General features: G+C 40.0%; 1 protein-coding gene across 3 annotated transcripts in view; it reads right to left on the reverse strand.

Annotated features, from left to right (window-relative positions):
• The window catches only part of ACACB (acetyl-CoA carboxylase beta), a 350436-nt gene that overhangs the window by 290553 nt on the left and 39066 nt on the right, over positions 1–20817 (reverse strand). For all 3 annotated transcript variants that reach the window (XM_053702123.1, XM_053702121.1, XM_053702122.1), the window contains exon 2: positions 18754–19258. In XM_053702123.1, the coding sequence (XP_053558098.1) occupies positions 18754–19160 (407 nt within the window). In that variant the 5' untranslated portion in view covers positions 19161–19258. The remainder of the gene's footprint in view (positions 1–18753; positions 19259–20817) is intronic.

Here is a 20817-nt window from a genome sequence, read left to right on the forward strand (position 1 = left end):
ATCCCCAGACCGCGCCCCAGCCCATCAGACTGGCGTCGGTCGTGACAATGACCCACTCTGGTCTGCGGAAGGTCATCCCTTGTGACAGGTTGTCCAGGGACAGCCACCAACGGAATGAGTCCCTGGTCCTCTGATTTACTTGTATCTTCGGAGACAAGTCTGAATAGTCCCCATTCCACTGACTGAGCATGAACAGTTGTAATGGTCTTAGATGAATGCGCACAAAAGGAACTATGTCCATTGCCGCTACCATCAAACCTATCACTTCCATGCACTGCGCTATGGAAGGAAGAGGAACGGAATGAAGTATCCGACAAGAGTCTAGAAGTTTTGTTTTTCTGGCTTCTGTCAGAAAAATCCTCATTTCTAAGGAGTCTATTATAGTTCCCAAGAAGGGAACCCTCGTTGACGGAGATAGAGAACTCTTTTCCACGTTCACTTTCCATCCGTGAGATCGGAGAAAGGCCAGGACAATGTCCGTGTGAGCCTTTACTTGAGGAAGGGACGACGCTCGAATCAGAATGTCGTCCAAGTAAGGTACTACAGCAATGCCCCTTGGTCTTAGCACCGCCAGAAGGGACCCTAGTACCTATGAGAAAATCCTAGGAGCAGTGGCTAATCCGAAAGAAAACGCCACGAACTGGAAATGCTTGTCCAGGAATGCAAACCTTAGGAACCGATGATGTTCCTTGTGGATAGGAATATGTAGATACGCATCCTTGAAATCCACCTTGGTCATGAATTGACCTTCCTGGATGGAAGGAAGAAGTGTTCGAATGGTTTCCATCTTGAACGATGGAACCTTGAGAAACTTGTTCAAGATCTTGAGATCTAAGATTGGTCTGAACGTTCCCTCTTTTTTGGGAACTATGAACAGATTGGAGTAGAACCCCATCCCTTGTTCTCCTAATGGAACAGGATGAATCACTCCCATTTTTAGCAGGTCTTCTACCCAATGTAAGAATGCCTGTCTTCTTATGTGGTCTGAAGACAACTGAGACCTGTGGAACCTCCCCCTTGGAGGAAGCCCCTTGAACTCCAGAGAATAACCTTGGGAGACTATTTCTAGCGCCCAAGGATCCAGAACATCTCTTGCCCAAGCCTGAGCGAAGAGAGAGAGTCTGCCCCCCACCAGATCCGGTCCCGGATCGGGGGCCCGCATTTCATGCTGTCTTGGTAGCAGTGGCAGGTTTCCTGGCCTGCTTTCCTTTGTTCCAGCCTTGCATAGGTCTCCAGGCTGGATTGGCTTGAGAAGTATTACCTTCCTGCTTAGAGGACGTAGCCCTTGGGGCTGATCCGTTTCTGCGAAAGGGACGAAACTTAGGTTTATTTTTGGTCTTGAAAAGACCTATCCTGAGGAAGGGCGTGGCCCTTGCCCCCAGTGATATCAGAGATAATCTCTTTCAAGTCAGGGCCAAAGAGTGTTTTCCCCTTGAAAGGAATGTCAAGCAATTTGTTCTTGGAAGACGCATCTCTTGGAAAGCACAACTATCTTCTATGGGTATAGTGGCGCGCTTGTGTAGAGTAGAAACCGCCCCCTCGACCTTGGGGACTGTCTGCCATCAGTCCTTTCTGGGGTCGACTATAGGAAAACAATTTTTTAAATATGGGGGGAGGTACTAAAGGTATACCGGGCCTGTCCCATTCTTTACTAACAATGTACGCCACCCGCTTGGATATAGGAAAAGCTTCGGGGGGCCCCGGGGCCTCTAAGAACTTTTCCATTTTACATAGTGGTTCTGGAATGACCAGATAATCACAATCATCCAAATTGGATAACACCTCCTTAAGCAGAGCGCGGAGATGTTCCAACTTAAATTTAAAAGTAATCACATCAGGTTCAGCTTGTTGAGAAATGTTTCCTGAATCTGAAATTTCTCCCTCAGACAAAACCTCCCTGGCCCCCTCAGACTGGTGTAGGGGCCCTTCAGAAACCATATCATCAGCGTTCTCATGCTCTACAGAATTTACTAAAACAGAGCAGTCGCGCTTTCGCTGATAAGTGGGCATATTGGCTAAAATGTTTTTGATAGAATTATCCATTACAGCCGTTAAATGTTGCATAGTAAGGAGTATTGGCGCACTAGATGTACTAGGGGCCTCCTGTATGGGCAAGACTGGTGTAGACGAAGGAGGGGATGATGCAGTACCATGCTTACTCCCCTCACTTGAGGAATCATCTTGGGCATCATTTTTACTAAATTTTTTTATGACATAAAATACATATAGTTAAATGAGAAGGAACCTTGGTTTCCCCACAGTCAGAACACAATCTATCTGGTAGTTCAGACATGTTAAACAGGCATAAACTTGATAACAAAGCACAAAAAACGTTTTAAAATAAAACCGTTACTGTCACTTTAAATTTTAAACTAAACACACTTTATTACTGCAATTGCGAAAAAGTATGAAGGAATTGTTCAAAATTCACCAAAATTTCACCACAGTGTCTTAAAGCCTTAAAAGTATTGCACACCAAATTTGGAAGCTTTAACCCTTAAAATAACGGAACCGGAGCCGTTTTTATATTTAACCCCTTTACAGTCCCTGGAATCTGCTTTGCTGAGACCCAACCAAGCCCAAAGGGGAATACGATACCAAATGATGCCTTCAGAAAGACTTTTCTATGTATCAGAGCTCCACACACATGCAGCTGCATGCCATGCTGTCCTCAAAAACAAGTGCGCCATACCGGCGCGAAAATGAGGCTCTGACTATGATTAGGGAAAGCCCCTAAAGAATAAGGTGTCTAAAACAGTGCCTGCCGATATAATCATATCAAAATACCCAGAATAAATGATTCCTCAAGGCTAAATATGTGTTAATAATGAATCGATTTAGCCCAGAAAAAGTCTACAGTCTTAATAAGCCCTTGTGAAGCCCTTATTTACTATCTTAATAAACATGGCTTACCGGATCCCATAGGGAAAATGACAGCTTCCAGCATTACATCGTCTTGTTAGAATGTGTCATACCTCAAGCAGTAAGAGACTGCACACTGTTCCCCCAACTGAAGTTAATTGCTCTCAACAGTCCTGTGTGGAACAGCCATGGATTTTAGTTACGGTGCTAAAATCATTTTCCTCATACAAACAGAAATCTTCATCTCTTTTCTGTTTCTGAGTAAATAGTACATACCAGCACTATTTTAAAATAACAAACTCTTGATTGAATAATAAAAACTACAGTTAAACACTAAAAAACTCTAAGCCATCTCCGTGGAGATGTTGCCTGTACAACGGCAAAGAGAATGACTGGGGTAGGCGGAGCCTAGGAGGGATCATGTGACCAGCTTTGCTGGGCTCTTTGCCATTTCCTGTTGGGGAAGAGAATATCCCACAAGTAAGGATGACGCCGTGGACCGGACACACCTATGTTGGAGAAATAAACAATACTGTAAATGCACACACTGGATCTCTCAAGCAGTGTTTGGATATATTGTGTGATAAAATCATCCCCTACCCACTCTTTACTAACCTCAGCAGATCTCACATTAAAACTTAATGGTAGAAGTTTTTCTTTATTATATGAATTGGAAAATAGCATTATTTATTCTTTTATCTTGTGTGCATTTACAGTATTGTTTAATTGTGTATACTTTGCAAAATTAAGTATTGGCAAATGTGAGGGCATTTGTTGCCCTATATAAGGATGTATTTTGTATGTAACACTTGAGTCTATGAATACGTGCCACTAGAGGGCGCGAACGCGCCAGACTGCTTTTTCCATGTCTGCAGAGGTAATTATTGTATCAAATAAATGTTTTTGCTTTTATATTGGACACGTTTTGTGCATCATTGCCTTTTTTCTCAGATGCCTTCTGCCCCCTGGTCGCAGCTCCTGTTGTTTAAACTGACAGCGGGGACTGCAACATGCACCTCTGTGTTGGACGTAGGTACATGGGAAAAGTACTGCATGATATAGTACCTACGTCCATATGGCACAAGGGATTAATCAGTAAATACAAGCTAGGCATAATGATGTATTCAAAGCAAAGATTAGCATTAGAATAACATGTAGATATCATTTTACCATTATATTAGTTGTTTAAATATTGATGATGTAAGTTTAAAAGTTTAGTTTCTATAAAGTACATTAGATTTTTTAAAGTAATGGGCACTGCCATGTGTGAACTTGTTTTTTTTGGTTAATCTCTGTCTTCTGCTGAGGACAATTAGGGAAAGATCTATATACCGAGCAATAAAGTAGAGTTTGTGTAAACAAGGCTGTGTGGAATCCCACACAATCTTATTTGTATTAGTCTATTTTATGGCCTGTTTTAAATCTGTCCCTAATTGTTTGTTTGCAGTAGGACAGTATGATAAGGTGAAAAGTTAAGTTCAAACATGGTCGTTTCCATTACTTTACAAGAAACTCAGTGGAATTTAGAAAACCAACTATTTTTAGAGTTAAATTACAGGATAATGGGACAAAATAAACAATGACATGAAAGTATATTGCAAAGTTTTTTAACTACACATAATTAAACGTAAATTACTGGTTAATAGCCCTTTAATATAAATTGCATGCTCTATCTGAATAATGAAAGAAAAAACATAATTTATGCTTACCTGATACATTTATTTCTCTTGTAGTGTATCCAGTCCACGGATCATCCATTACTTATGGAATATATTCTCCTTCCCAACAGGAAGCTGCAAGAGTCCACCCACAGCAAAGCTGCTATATAGCTCCTCCCCTAACTGCCATATTCAGTCATTCGACCGAAAACATGCAGAGAAAGGAAAAACCATAGGGTGCAGTGGTGACTGTAGTTCAAATGAAAAAATTACCTGCCTTAAAGTGACAGGGCGGGCCGTGGACTGGATACACTACAAGAGAAATAAATTTATCAGGTAAGCATAAATTATGTTTTCTCTTGTTAAGTGTATCCAGTCCACGGATCATCCATTACTTATGGAATACCAATACCAAAGCTAAAGTACACGGATGATGGGAGGGACAAGGCAGGTACTTAAACGGAAGTTACCACTGCCTGTAAAAAACCCTTTCTCCCAAAAATAGCCTCCGAAGAAGCAAGGTAACAAATTTGTTAAATTTGAAAAGTATGAAGCGCAGACCAAGACTCCGTCTTGTAAATCTGTTCAACAAAAGCCACATTTAAAAAAGGCCCAAGTGAAAACCACAGCTCTAGTAGAATGAGCTGTAATCCCTTCAGGAGGCTGCTGTCCAGCAGTCTCATAAGCTAAATGAATTATGCTTTTTAACCAAAAAGACAGAGAGGCTGCTGAAGTCTTTTGACCTCTCCTCTGTCCAGAATAGACAACAAACAAGGTGAATGTTTGATGAAAACTGTAGTAGCTTGTAAGTAAAATTTTAAAGCACAAACCACGTCCAATATTGTGTAATAGACGTTCCTTCTTTGAGGAAGGATTAGGATACAAGCATGGAACAACTATCTCTTGAGTGATGTACTTGTTAGATACCACCTTAGGAAAAAAACCAGGTTGGCACGCAGGACTACCTTATCCGTACGAAGGACCAGATAAGGAGAATCACATTGTAACACAGATAACTTGGAGACTCTACGAGTCGAGGAATTAGCTACCCAAAAGGAACTTTCCAAGATAAAGATTGATATCTATGGAACAAAAAAGGTTCAAACGGAACTTCTTGAAGAACCTTAAGAATCAGGTTTAAGCTCCATGGCGGAGCAACAGTTTTAAACACAGGCTTGGATCTAACCAAAGCCTGACCAAATGCCTAAACGTCTAGAATACCTGCCAGACGCTTGTGCAAAAAAATAGACAGAGTAAAAATCTGTCCCCTTTTAAGGAATTAGCTGACAACCCTTTTCTCAAAAACATCTTGCAGAAAAGATAATATCCTGGGAATCCAGACTTTACTCCATGAGTAACCCTTGGATTCATAACAATCAGATATTTACACCATATCTATGTTCAATTTTCCTAGAGACAGGCTTTCATGTCTGTATTAAGGTATCAATGACTGACTCGGAGAAGCCATGCTTTGATAACATCAAGCGTTCAGTCTCCAGGCAGTCCATCTCAGATTGATTCTATTTAGATGGTTGAAAGGACCCTGAGGTAGAGGGACCTGTCTCAGAAGCAGAGACCGTGATGGAAAGGATGACATGTCCACCAGATCTGCATACCAGGTCCTGCGTGGCTACGCAGGCGCTGTCAAAAACACCAAAGCCCTCTCCTGCTTGGTCTTGACCTCCGGAGGAAATCCCACTCCCCCGGAAGAAAAGTCTGACGACTTAGAAAATCCACCTCCCAGTTCTCAACACCTGGGATATGGATAGCTGATAGACAAGAGTGAGTCTCTGTCCAGTGAATTATTGTAAGACTTCTAACATCGCTAGGGAACTTCTGTTCCCCCTTGATGGCTGATGTAAGCCACAGTCGTGTATATTGTCCGACTGAGTATGATGTACCTCAGAGTTGCTAACTGAGGCCAAGTCTGAAGAGCATGGAATATCACTCCCAGTTCCAGAATATTTATTAGAAGGAGGGTCTCCTCCTAAGTCCACTATCCCTGAGCCTTCAGGGAGTTCCAGACTGCATCCCAACCTAAAAGGCTGGCATCTATTGTAACAATTGTCCCATCTGACCTGCGGAAGGTCATACCCTTGGACAGATGGACCCGACATAGTCACCAGAGAAGAGAATCTCTGGTCTCTTGGTCCAGGTTTAACAGGGGACAAATCTGTGTAATCCCCGTTCCTCTGACTGAGCATGCATAGTTGCAGCGGTCTGAAATGTAGACGTGCAAACGGTACTATGTCCCTTGCCGCTACCATTAAGCCGATTTCATTCATGTACTGAGCCACCGAAGGGCGCGGATGGGATGAAAAAACACGGCAGAAATTTAGAAACTTTGACAACCTGGACTCCGTCAGGTAAATTTTCATTTCTACAGAATCTATCAGAGTCCCTAGGAGGGAAACCCTTGAGATTGGGGATAGAGAACTCTTTCCTTGTTCACTTTCCACCCATGTGATCTCAGAAATGCCAGTACTACGTCCGTATGAGACTGGGCAATTTGGATGTTTGACGCCTGTATCAGGATGTCGTCTAAATAAGGGGCCACTTCTATGCCCCGCGGTCTAAGGACCGCCAAAGCGACCCCAGAACCTCCATAAAGATTCTTGGGGCTGTAGATATCCCAAAGGAAAGAGCTACAAACTGGTAATGCCTGTCTAGAAAGGCAAACCTGAAAAACGATGGTGATCTTTATACATCACAATGTGAGGATAAGCATCCTTCAAATCCATTGTAGTCCTCTATTGACTCTCCTGGATCATAGTTAAGATGGTACGAATAGTTTCCATCTTTAATGACGGAATTCTGAGGAATTTGTTTAAGATCTTTAGATCCAAAATAGGTCTGAAGGTTCCCTCTCCTTGGGAACCACAAACAGATTTGAGTAAAAACTCTGTCCCTGTTCCTCTCTTGGAACTGGATGGATCTCGTACACAATGTAAGAATGCCTCCTTCTTTATCTGGTTTGCAGATAATTGTGAAAGGCGAAATCTCCCCTTTTTTGGGGGGGGAATCTTTGAAATCCAGAAGATATCTCTGGGATATAAATTCCAATGCCTAGGGATCCTGGGCATCTCTTGCCCACGCCTGGGCGAAGAATGAAAGTCTGCCCCCTATAGGATCCGTTACCGGATAGGGGTCCGTTCCTTCATGCTGCCTTAGAGGCAGCAGCAGGCTCCTTGGCCTGCTTATCTTTGTTCCAGGTCCGATTGTCTCCAGACCGCCTTGGACTGAGCAAAAATTCCCTCTTGTTTTGCCTTAGAGGAAGAGGATGCCACACCTGCCCTGAAGTTTTTAAAAGGTACGAAAATTAGATTTATTTATTTATTTTTTATTTTTTTATTTTTTTTGCCCTTGATTTAGACCTACCCTGAGGAAGGGCATGACCTTTTCCTCCAGTGATATAAGCAATAATCTCCTTCAAACCAGGCCCGAATAGGGTCTGCCCCTTGAAGGGAAGTTAAGTAGCTTATTTATTAAAGTCACGACAGCTGACCATGATATAAGCCATAGCGCTCTGCGCGCCAGTATAGTAAAAAACAGAATTCTTAGCCGTTAGTCTAGTCAAATGAACAAGGCATCAGAAAACAAAGGAATTGGCTAGCATAAGCTTGTCAAATATATTCATCCAATGGAGTCGCTTAACTGTAAAGCCTCATCAAGAGACTCAACCCAGAACGCAGCAGCAGCAGTGACAGAAGCAATGTATGCAAGGGGCTGCAGGATAAAACCCTGTTGAATAAACATTTTTTATCCATTGGATCTAAAAAGCACAACTGTCCTCGTCAGAGGTAGTGGTACGCTTAGCTAGAGTAGAAACTCTTCTCTCCACCTTAGGAACTGTCTGCCAGAAGTCCCGTGTGGTGGTAACTATTAGAAAACATTCTTCTAAAAAATAGGAGGGGAAGAGAACGGCACACCTGGTCTATCCCATTCCTTATTAAAAAAAATTTAGTAAACCTCTTTAGGTATTGGAAAAACATCAGTACACACCGGCACTGCATATTATTTATCCAGTCTACACAATTTCTCTGGCCCTGCGATTGTACACATTCATTCAGAGCAGCCAAAGCCTCCCTGAGCAACAAGTGGAGGTTCTCAAGCATAAATTTTAAATGTAGAAATATCAGAATCAGGTTAAATCATCTTCCCTGAGTCAAAAAAAATCACCCACAGACTAAGCATATTGTGAGGTAGTATCATACATGGTTCTTAAAGCGTCTGTATGCTCTGTATCTACCCCCAGAGCTAACTGCTTTCCTTTAATTTCAGGTAGTCTGACTAATACTGCTGCCAGAATATTATTCACCACCTTTGCCATGTCTTGTAAAATAAACGCTATGGGCACCCTTGATGTACTTGGCGCCATTTGAGCGTGAGTCCCTGAAGCGGGAGTCGAAGGGTCTGACACGTGGGGAGAGTTAGTCGGCATAACTTTCCCCTCGACAGAATCCCCTGGTAAAAGAAACGCTATGGGTGCTCTTGATGTACTTGGTGCCATTTGAGCGTGAGTCCCTAAAGCGGGAGTCAAAAGGTCTGACACGTGGGGAGAGTTAGTCGGCATAACTACCCCCACGACAGAATCCTCTGGTGATAATGTTTTTAAAGACAAAAAATGATCTTTATTGTTTAACATGAAATCAGTACATCTGGTACACATTCTAAGATGGGGTTCCACCATGGCTTTAAAACATAATGAACACAGAGCTTCCTCTATGTCAGACATGTTAGAACCCCAATATGTCCTGCTGATGGATGAATGAATAACTTGAGACCTATGCTGTAAACAATAAAACACTCAATATTATTTCCTTCTCTGCGCTATTAATGTATACTGGCCCTTGCCTGAATACATTCATCAAAGTATTGTCATATATACCTGAATGAGCCAACTCATTGAATTGACATGCCTAGCTAAGTTCAATCATCCCCGTACGAATTACAACCAATGAGAAGCTGCACAGTGTAGCTTTGAAGAACCAATCAGAGTACAGAGGCGGGTGTTAAATTTTCATATCACCCGCCTTGTCCGGCCGGCGCGTACCCCTCTGAGGAAGCGTAATGTGAAACGCGCGTCAGGGGCACCAGTACCGGGTTATGTAACCCGCATTTTTTAATTGCTGACTCAGCATAGCACTTTTGGTTAACGGTTGCGACCACAAATAGACAGTTAAAAGTAAATAGGTCTCCGCTATAGAAGAGACCTTTTTCAGTTTAGCCTTTGCTTATTTGTCATATTGCCACTGGCTGGCGCCTTAAATTAATGGGCTATATATATCGATACTTAGATTAATGGGCTATATATATTGATTCAAGTAGCTAGCTCACACCGGTGGATTCGTGCAGGGTGTGTGATTAGGCTAATGTTTGCACCAAGGAATATAGGGAGCCAATGATATATGATCTCAGGCTTCAGTGAGAGTGAGATTTGGTGCTGAACGTATAATTTGTTATATCTGAATACTGGCCTTGAACTTTATAACACGGCTAAATTTAAATATACTTGGTGATTTTGAATATCGCAGCACTACAGAAAATCGTATATCTCATAGGGACAGCTACTGTTAGTGACCCATTATACTTACTGCTACGTTATTTCCATCGCTAACAGCGGTGCAAACATTTGATTAGATACATAAAATCCTATTTAGTTATTGGACAGATACAATAACTCTAGTGCTTGCATATATAGCCACTGGGACATAGAATATCAGCCTAACGGTATAACCAATCTAATGTTGTCACAAAAATATTAGCAGATCCGAATTCGCCAGTTGCAATATTTGCAAAAAATAGTTATAGCTAACCTCTAATCAGTTTGGAACTAGCTACCAGACACATTTATTTTTGTGTTGGTTAGTTATTCTTATATATTGATTCTCCTGTACAACAATCATATAATACCGCAATTGTTCCTTACCTGGAGGTTGTGATTCCTGCAAAGACTGTTATAAAGGAGAGATTTATATTTGTACTGTCTATAAATCATTGGTGTATTCCCTGGTGTGAATTATTAAACATATTTGTATACCCTGGTAGCAACCTACAATTATCCACTTTCGTGCTTTTCGATAGGAAATTATATCACTCTGAGTTTCAGCTAGTTTTAACAGTGTGTGTGTGTGTGCATGAGTATGAGTCCAGTCGGGCTCCTATTTTTTCTTCAATAAAGTTATTTAGTATAAATGGGGATGTGTGTGTGATTTGATTATTACATTGTTCTCACTTTTCTTTGTCTAAACTTATTTTAATGGGTCCAGTATTACACTAGTCCAGTTACCTGCAGACTTTTTCTTTGTCGTGCAAGTCTTTTTGCACACATTTATGTACATTTGGATAATAATGAGACTAGTAAGCTTGGAAAACACTTTAAATCAAGTTAACAAGCAAATATATAAAACGTTACTGTGCCTTTAAGAGAAACAAATTTTGTCAAAATTTGAAAAACAGTGAAAAAAAGGCAGTAAAACAAACGAAATTTTTACAGTACATGTAATAAGGTAACAGAGCATTGCACCCACTTGCAAATGGATGATTAACCCCTTAATGCAAAAAACAGATCCAAAAAAAAAAAACGACATAGACGTTTTTAAAAACAGACACAACAAACTGCCACAGCCAACAGTGGGAAGCTTCAGTTAACTGTTTCTATGCAAAATTTAAGCCAGCCATGTGGAAAAAACTTAGGCCCCAATAAGTTTTATCACCAAACATATGTTAAAAAACGATTAAACATGCCAGCAAACGTTTTAAAACACATTTTTACAAGAGTATGTATCTCTATTAATAAGCCTGATACCAGTCGCTTTTACTGCATTTAAGGCTATACCAACATTACAGTGTTATCACCAATGTACGTTAAAAAACGATTAAACATGCCAGCAAACGTTTTAAAACACATTTTTATAAGAGTATGTATCTCTATTAATAAGCCTGATACCAGTCGCTATCGCTGCATTTAAGGCTTTACTTACATTACTTCGGTATCAGCAGTATTTTCTTAGTCAATTCCATTCCTAGAAAAATATTTTACTGCACATACCTTATCTGCAGGAAAACCTGCACGCCATTCCCCCTCTGAAGTACCTCACTCCTCAGAATGTGTGAGAACAGCAAATGGATCTTAGTTACGTCTGCTAAGATCATAGAAAAACGCAGGCAGATTCTTCTTCCAAATACTGCCTGAGATAAACAGCACACTCCGGTGCCATTTAAAAATAACAAACTTTTGATTGAAGAATAAACTAAGTAGAAAGCACCACAGACTCTCACGACCTCCTATCTATGTTGAGGCTTGCAAGAGAATGACTGAATATGGCAGTTAGGGGAGGAGCTATATAGCAGCTTTGCTGTGGGTGGACTCTTGCAGCTTCCTGTTGGGAAGGAGAATATATTCCATAAGTAATGGATGATCCGTGGACTGGATACACTTAACAAGAGAAATAATTTCATGTCCCTTTAATCCAGGGCTGGAACAGGAGAGCACATTTTTGGCACTGGAAAATGCTGGAGGCATCTGTGCATTTAGTGGCTTCCAGACAACTGATTTGTAACATTTGATAAAAGCAAAATTGCACTGTAGTCCGTAAAAGGGTAAAAATTAAAAAAAAATTGCAAATTGCCAATATAAGGACTAGGGGGGTAGTTATCAAGCCGTCTACTTTTCTGACTTCGCCGGCCCAATACGCCCGCCTAAGCTCGCCTACCATCGCCGCCGCGGACCTTGAATACGTTCGCCTAAGTTATCAAATAAAGCTGTCAAAAAGCCGCGGGGCGATGAGCAGCGGACTGTGAGAGTTATCACTCATCCGATCTCGCTGCTCTTCGGCTTTTTCCCAGCTTTATTGCTAGCCTGTCACTAAGCACTCACACTAAACTACACTGTTCTATCCCTATACCGGCGCCCCCGGAGCCTCCCGCAACTCAATAAAGTTACTAACCCCTAAACCGCCGCTCCTAGACCCTGCCGCAAGTCTTATAAATGTATTAACCCCTAAACCGCCGCTCCTAGACCCTGCCGCAACTCTGATAAATGTATTAACCCCTAAACCGCCGCTCCCGGACACCGCTGCCACCTACATTATACCTAGTAACCCCTATCCTGCCCCCCCTACACCGTCGCCCTCTATAATAAAGTTATTAACCCCTATCCTGCTGATCCCGCACCTCGCCGCAACTAAATAAATAGTTTAACCCCTAAACCGCCGCTCCCTGAACCCGCCGCAACCTATATTAAATTTATTAACCCCTAATCTGCCCCCCCTACACCGTCGCCACCTATATTAAATTTATTAACCCTTATCCTGCCCCCCACTATGCTACGCCGCCGCCACTGTAATAAAATTATTAACCCCTAAACCTAAGTCTAACCCTAACCCTAACACCCCCCTAACTTAAATATTAATTAAATAAATCTAAATAATATTTCTATTATTAACTAAATTAATCCTATTTAAAACTAAATACTTACCTTTAAAATAAACCCTAATATAGCTACAATATAAATAATAATTATATTCTAGCTATTTTAGGATTTATTTTTATTTTACAGGCAACTTTCAATTTATTTTAACTAGGTACAATAGCTATTAAATAGTTATTAACTATTTAATAGCTCACCTAGCTAAAATAAACTGAAATTTACCTGTAAAATAAATCCTAACCTAAGTTATAATTACACCTAACACTACACTATACTTTAATAAATTATTCCTATTTAAAACTAAATACTTACCTGTAAAATAAACCCTAAGATAGCTACAATATAAATAATAATTACATTGTAGCTATCTTAGGATTTATATTTATTTTACAGGTAACTTTGTATTTATTTTAGCTAGTTAGAATAGTTATTAAATAGTTATTAACTATTTAATAACTACCTAGCTAAAAGAAATACAAAATTACCTGTAAAATAAATCCTAACCTAAGTTACAATTAAACCTAATACTACACTATCATTAAATTAATTAAATAAACTACCTACAAATAACTACAATTAAATACAATTACATAAACTAACTAAAGTACAAAAAATAAAAAAAGCTAAGTTACAAAAAATAAAAAAATAAGTTACAAACATTTTAAAAATATTACAACAATTTTAAGCTACTTACACCTAATCTAAGCCCCCTAATAAAATAACAAACCCCCCCAAAATAAAAAATTGCCCTACCCTATTCTAAATTAAATAAAGTTCAAAGCTCTTTTACCTTACCAGCCCTTAAAAGGGCCATTTGTGGGGGCATGCCCCAAAAAGTTCAGCTCTTTTGCCTGTAAAAGAAAAATACAACCCCCCCCCAACATTAAAACCCACCACCCACATACCCCTAATCTAACCCAAACCCCCCTTACAAAAACCTAACACTAATCCCCTGAAGATCATCCTACCTTGAGTCGTCTTCACTCAGCCGAGCAGCGATGGAACCGAAGTGGACATCCGGAGCGGAAGAAGTTAATCCTCCAAGCGGCGCTGAAGAAGTCTTCGATCCGGGCGATGTCATCTTCCAAGAGGCGCTGAAGAGGTCTTCTATCCGGGCGATGTCATCTTCCAAGCCGGGTCTTGAATCTTCCTTCCGCCGACGTGGAACCTCCTTCTTCACCGACGGACTACGACGAATGAAGGCTCCTTTAAGGGACGTCATCCAAGATGGCGTCCCCTCAATTCCGATTGGCTGATAGGATTCTATCAGCCAATCGGAATTAAGATAGGAAAAATCAATTGGCTGATGGAATCAGCCAATCAGATTGAGCTCGCATTCTATTGGCTGTTCCGATCAGCCAATAGAATGCGAGCTCAATCTGATTGGCTGATTCCATCAGCCAATCAGATTTTTCCTACCTTAATTCCGATTGGCTGATAAAATCCTATCAACCAATCGGAATTGAGGGGACTCCATCTCGGATGACGTCCCTTAAAGGAGTCTTCATTCGTCGTAGTCCGTCGGTGAAGAAGGAGGTTCAGCGTCGGCGGAAGGAAGATTCAAGACCCGGCTTGGAAGATGACATCGCCCGGATAGAAGACCTCTTCAGCGCCTCTTGGAAGATGACATCGCCCGGATGGAAGATTTCTTCAGCGCCGCCTGGATGATGACTTCATCGGATGGAAGATTTCTTCAGCGCCGCTTGGAGGATTAACTTCTTCCGCTCCGGATGTCCACTTCGGTTCCATCGCTGCTCGGCTGAGTGAAGACGACTCAAGGTAGGATGATCTTCAGGGGATTAGTGTTAGGTTTTTGTAAGGGGGGTTTGGGTTAGATTAGGGGTATGTGGGTGGTGGGTTTTAATGTTGGGGGGGTTGTATTTTTCTTTTACAGGCAAAAGAGCTGAACTTTTTGGGGCATGCCCCCACAAATGGCCCTTTTAAGGGCTGGTAAGGTAAAAGAGCTTTGAACTTTATTTAATTTAGAATAGGGTAGGGCATTTTTTTTATTTTGGGGGGGTTTGTTATTTTATTAGGGGGCTTAGATTAGGTGTAAGTAGCTTAAAATTGTTGTAATATTTTTAAAATGTTTGTAACGTATTTTTTATTTTTTGTAACTTAGCTTTTTTTATTTTTTGTACTTTAGTTAGTTTATGTAATTGTATTTAATTGTAGTTATTTGTAGGTAGTTTATTTAATTAATTTAATGATAGTGTAGTATTAGGTTTAATTGTAACTTAGGTTAGGATTTATTTTACAGGTAATTTTGTATTTCTTTTAGCTAGGTAGTTATTAAATAGTTAATAACTATTTAATAGCTATTCTACCTAGCTAAAATAAATACAAAGTTACCTGTAAAATAAATATAAATCCTAAGATAGCTACAATATAATTATTTTTTATATTGTAGCTATATTAGGGTTTATTTTACAGGTAAGTATTTAGTTTTAAATAGGAATAATTTATTAAAGTATAGTGTAGTGTTAGGTGTAATTGTAACTTAGGTTAGGATTTATTTTACAGGTAAATTTCAGTTTATTTTAGCTAGGTAACTATTAAATAGTTAATAACTATTTAATAGCTATTGTACCTAGTTAAAATAAATTGAAAGTTGCCTGTAAAATAAAAATAAATCCTAAGATAGCTAGAATATAATTATTATTTGTATTGTAGCTATATTAGGGTTTATTTTATAGGTAAGTATTTAGTTTTAAATAGGATTAATTTAGTTAATAATAAAAATATTATTTAGATTTATTTAATTAATATTTAAGTTAGGAGGGCGTTAGGGTTAGTGTTAGACTTAGGTTTAGGGGTTAATAATTTTATTACAGTGGCGGCGGCGTAGTGGGGGGCAGATTAGGGGTTAATAAATTTATTATAGGTGGCGATGGTGTAGGGGGGCAGATTAGGGGTTAATAAATTTATTATAGGTGGCGACGGTGTAGGGGGGGGCAGATTAGGGGTTAATACATTTATTATAGGTGGCGACGGTGTAGGGGGGGCAGATTAGGGGTTAATAAATTTATTATAGGTGGCGACGGTGTAGGGGGGGCAGGATAGGGGTTAATACATTTAATATAGGTTGCAGCGGGTTCAGGGAGCAGCGGTTTAGGGGTTAATACATTTATTACAGTTGTGGTGGGCTCCGGGAGCGGCGGTTTAGGGGTTAATATGTATAGAGTAGCTTGTGGTGGGCTTCCGGGAGCGGCGGTTTAGGGGGTAATAACTTTATTTAGTTGCGGCGGTGTAGGGGGGGGCAGATTAGTGGTGTTTAGACTCGGGGTACATGTTAGGGTGTTAGGTGTAGACAGCTCCCATAGAAATCAATGGGATGTCTGTCAGCAGCGAACTTGTACTTTCGCTATGGTCAGACTCCCATTGATTCCTATGGGATCCGCCGCCTCCAGGGGTGGCGGTTTGAAAACCAGGTATGCTGGGCCGTAAAAGTGCCGAGCGTACCTGCTAGTCATTTGATAACTAGCAAAAGTAGTGAAATTGTGCCGCACTTGTGTGCGGAACATCTGGAGTGACGTAAGAATCGATCTGCTTCAGACTGAGTCCGGCGGATCGAAGCTTACGTCACAAAATTCTACTTTTGCCGGTCTCGAGCCTTTGATAACTAAGGCGAATCAGCCTCGCCACAAATACGCTGCGGAATTCCAGCGTATTTGAGGTTGACGGCTTGATAACTAGGCCCCCTAGGACTTTATGCCATTTATGTCAATAGCTTATTTTTTTACTTTATTATGTTTATATAGAAGATTATTTAACAAAGCAATTGCAGTTCTGACAACAGCATTATATTCTTAACCACATTCCAAATATACAATGATATTAATTGGTTCAAAATATATTTGACCAAAACTCTTCTTATCTTCCTTATTATTCTCCCTGTAGGATTAAAATACATTTAGCAACTGGTTTACTATTGTGTAAGCCAGTAGTTACTAACCTCTATCAGTATAACAGCCAAATTAAAGGGACACTGAACCCAAATTTTATCTTTCATGATTCAGATATAGCATGCAATTTTAAGCAACTTTCTAATTTACTCCTATTATCAATTTTTCTTCATTCTCTTGCTATCTTTATTTGAAAAGCAAGAATGTAAGTTTAGAAGCCGGCCCATTTTTGGTTCACAACCTGGGTTGTCCTTGCTGATTGGTGGATAAATGATGTCCAGGGTACTGAACCAAAAAATGGCTGGCTCCTTAGCTTAGATGCCTTCTTTTTCAAATAAAGATAGCAAGAGAACAAAGAAAAATTGATAATAGGAGTAAATTAGAAAGTTGGTTAAAATTGCATGCTCTTTCTGAATCATAAAAGAAAAATGTTGGGTTTAGTATCCCTTTAAAAGAATTTAACAGAATTGAAAAACAAGTTGTTTTTTTGTTGTTGTTTTATTTTAATCAGAACTCTGCAAACTTCTTCCATTTAAAAGCACCAATGTCCTGGTGCTTTTTACTGGCCTCCAATAGGAACTTCAGGGTGCAGAGGATACACCATGACAGCTGTTATTTCTGCATTTTTACACTAAAGAGTGCAGTATTCGGCTAAGTAAATGCTGCACTTATTCTTAGAGAAAGAGGTTTAATATATTTGTGTAGTTAGCTGCATGTTATTTTAAAGAATTTACCTCTCAGAGCACATGAGAGACTATCACATTAATTAAATGGACATAATACTCATATGCTAAATCATTTGCACTGATGCAGCATAGCTGTAAAAAGCTGACAGGAAAATATCACCTGAGCATCTTTATGTAAAAAAAAGAAGATGATTTACCTCACAATTTCCTCAGCTCAGCAGAGTAAGTTCTGTGTAAAAAGTTATGCCCAGCTGCAGGTAAAAAAAAAAAAAATGAAGAAATCAACAGCAGCCAATCAGCATTAGAAGTGCTGAGGTCATGAACTCTTTTACTGTGATCTCATGAGATTTCACTTAACTCTCATGAGATTTCATTGTAAACTTCCTTACACTGAATAGGGAAATAACATGAGTGTGCACGAAACCTCGCTCCTTCCGCTGACAGACATACTGATTTGCTGCTTAGAAGTCCTTTACAATGGGATGTGGCTACTGAGAAACTTTTGAGATAAAATAGCTTTCTTTTTTTACATAGAGATGTTCAGGTGATATTTTCTAGTCAGCTTTTTACAGCTATACTGCATCACTTTCAAGTGTTTAAACATTTGGGTATCATGTTCTTTTAAGCAACTGTTTTAATCAATTATATTCTTCATAAGCTGTACTAGCAGAAACATTAGCTTGGCTTGTCAAAGTATCCTTCTTTAGACTTATTTGTTTTGCATGGCTACATGGCTGAGCTGTGTTATACATTGTTGTAAACACTGATGCCATAGAATAATACACGCATATGCTCCTGAGCTCCTAAAAGACTAGCTAGAATTACTCTTCCACAAAGGATACCAAACGAACAAAGCAAATTTTGCAGCAAAGCAAAATCTAATCAATGAATGTTTTATTTGGACTTTTCTGTTCCTTTAAGCAAATATATAACTTATAAAAATTTATGTTAAAAAAAAGTATTTTGCCTTTCAATCTTAACTACAATAACTTATATTTAGTATGTACAAAAAATGTGTACAGTGTGAATATTGGGTACTTTGTAGTAGTTGCAGTAGAAAGTTACGAACATTTTATGCAGCTGAGCAAGACAAAGAAAAGTCAAGATCATTTGAATAAACTAAGGCAAACAGATGTTATTCAAATGAGGAATTCTCTCAGGTTGCAATCATGTTATGGATAAGCAAAACCATAATTAGCATATGTGCTTACCGTATTGTCGTGGGTAAGGATTCTGTTTCTGGCAGGGAGCACAGAGATGAGGCCTGAGAACTGATGCTGGTGAGGCTACCTTTTCTGGTGTTTTTAAAAGGTGGATATGAAAACTCATCATCTGAAGAGTTGTCCTCTGAGGAGCCCAGGATGAATTTAGAGAGGGGTGGCTTCCTTGTCTTTGGGTTTACAAACTCTGGAACATTTTCTTGAGAGGGACCAAATTTCAGCTGTCTTTGTTCAGAGTTGGATGCTGGAGATGGGGTAACTGAAGGAAATGACACAGTACCAGGAGCTCCTCCTGCACTGTGTGCTTGTGCGTGTCTTCCAAGATGACATTCTGCTGCTGCAGATTGGCTATCGGTTTCAGACTGCACATTTTCTGTTTGTTTTTTATTTGGTTCCATGTTTGCTTTCACATATATTAGAGTTTGTAATTTCTTACTCTGAAGTCAATGGGGCCTTTACCAATGATGGCAACACTATAGTAATATCACTCAGAAACCTGGAGAGAAAAAACATCATGTCAGCATTTAAATGATTTTCTGCTATAAATCTAAAGCACACAATTATGGACAAAGACAAACAAACAATGGCACTATTAAAGGGACAGTATACACCAATTTTCATATAACTGCATGTAATAGACACTACTATAAAAATTAAGATGCACAGCTACTGATATAAAAATCCAGTATAAAACTGTTTAAAAACTGATGGCGAGATTACGAGTTTTGCGGAAAGAGCTGCTCGGTAATAACTTGCAAGTTATTGTCACCGCTCACTTCCCTACAGCGCTGGTATTACAGGTTTACAAAAACCCGGCGTTAGCAGGTAAGAAGTGAGCGTAAAGCAAAATTGAGCTCCATACCGCACTCCAATACCAGCGCTGCTGAAAGCTGTGGTGAGCTGGTTTTACATGCTCGTGCACGATTTCCCCATGGACATCAATGGGGAGAGCCGGCTGAAAAAAAGTCTAACGCCTGCAAAAAAGCAGCGAAAAGCTCAGTAACGCAGCCCCATTGATTCCTATGGGGAAACAAAATTTGTGTTTACACCTAACACCCTAACACGAACCCCAAGTCTAAACACCCCTAATCTTACACTTAATAGCCCCTAATCTGCCGCCCCCGACATCGCCGACACCTACATTATATTTATTAACCCCTAATCTGCTTCCCCCGACATCGCCGCCACCTACATTATACTTATTAACCCCTAATCTGCTGCCCCAACATCGCCACCACCTACATAATGCTATTAACCCCTAATCTCCCACCCCCAATGTCACTGCAACCTACCTACACTTATTAACCCCTAATCTTCAAGACATCCGGCGCTGAGCATCCTCTTCAATTGAAGTCTTCTTCCGAATGAGGTTTCTCTTTAAATGACGTCATCCAAGACGGCGTCCCTTAGATTCTGATTGGCTGATAGATTTCTATCAATTGAAGAGGATGCTTGAAGATGGACCCGCTCCGCTCCGTCTGGATGAAGATAGAAGATGCCGTCTGGATGAAGATAGAAGATGCCGTCTGGATGAAGACTTCTGCCACTTCGTTGAGGACTTCTGCCGGCTTTGTTGAGGATGGATGTCGGGTCTTAAAAAACTGTAAGTGGATCTTCGGGGTTAGTGTTAGGCTTTTTTAAGGGTTTATTGGGTGGGTTTTATTTTTAGATTAGGGTTTTAGGCGGAAAAAGAGCTAAATGCCCTTTTAAGGGCAATACCCATCCAAATGCCCTTTTCAGGGCAATGGGGAGCTTAGGTTTTTTAGTTAGGATTTTATTTGGGGGGTTGGTTTTGTGGGTGGTGGGTTTTACTGTTGGGGGGTTGTTTGTATTTTTTTTTACAGGTAAAAGAGCTGATTTCTTTTGGGCAATGCCCCGCAAAAGGCCCTTTTAAAGGCTATTGGTAGTTTAGTTTAGGCTAGGGTTTTTTTATTTTGGGGAGGCTTTTTTTATTTTGATAGGGCTATTAGATTAGGTGTAATTAGTTTAAATATCTGATAATTTCTTTTTTTATTTTGTGTAATTTAGTGGGGGTTTTTTTGTAATTTAGTTAAT

The sequence above is a fragment of the Bombina bombina genome, chromosome 2 (assembly GCF_027579735.1).
Source record: "Bombina bombina isolate aBomBom1 chromosome 2, aBomBom1.pri, whole genome shotgun sequence".
NCBI classification, from domain to species: domain Eukaryota; kingdom Metazoa; phylum Chordata; class Amphibia; order Anura; family Bombinatoridae; genus Bombina; species Bombina bombina.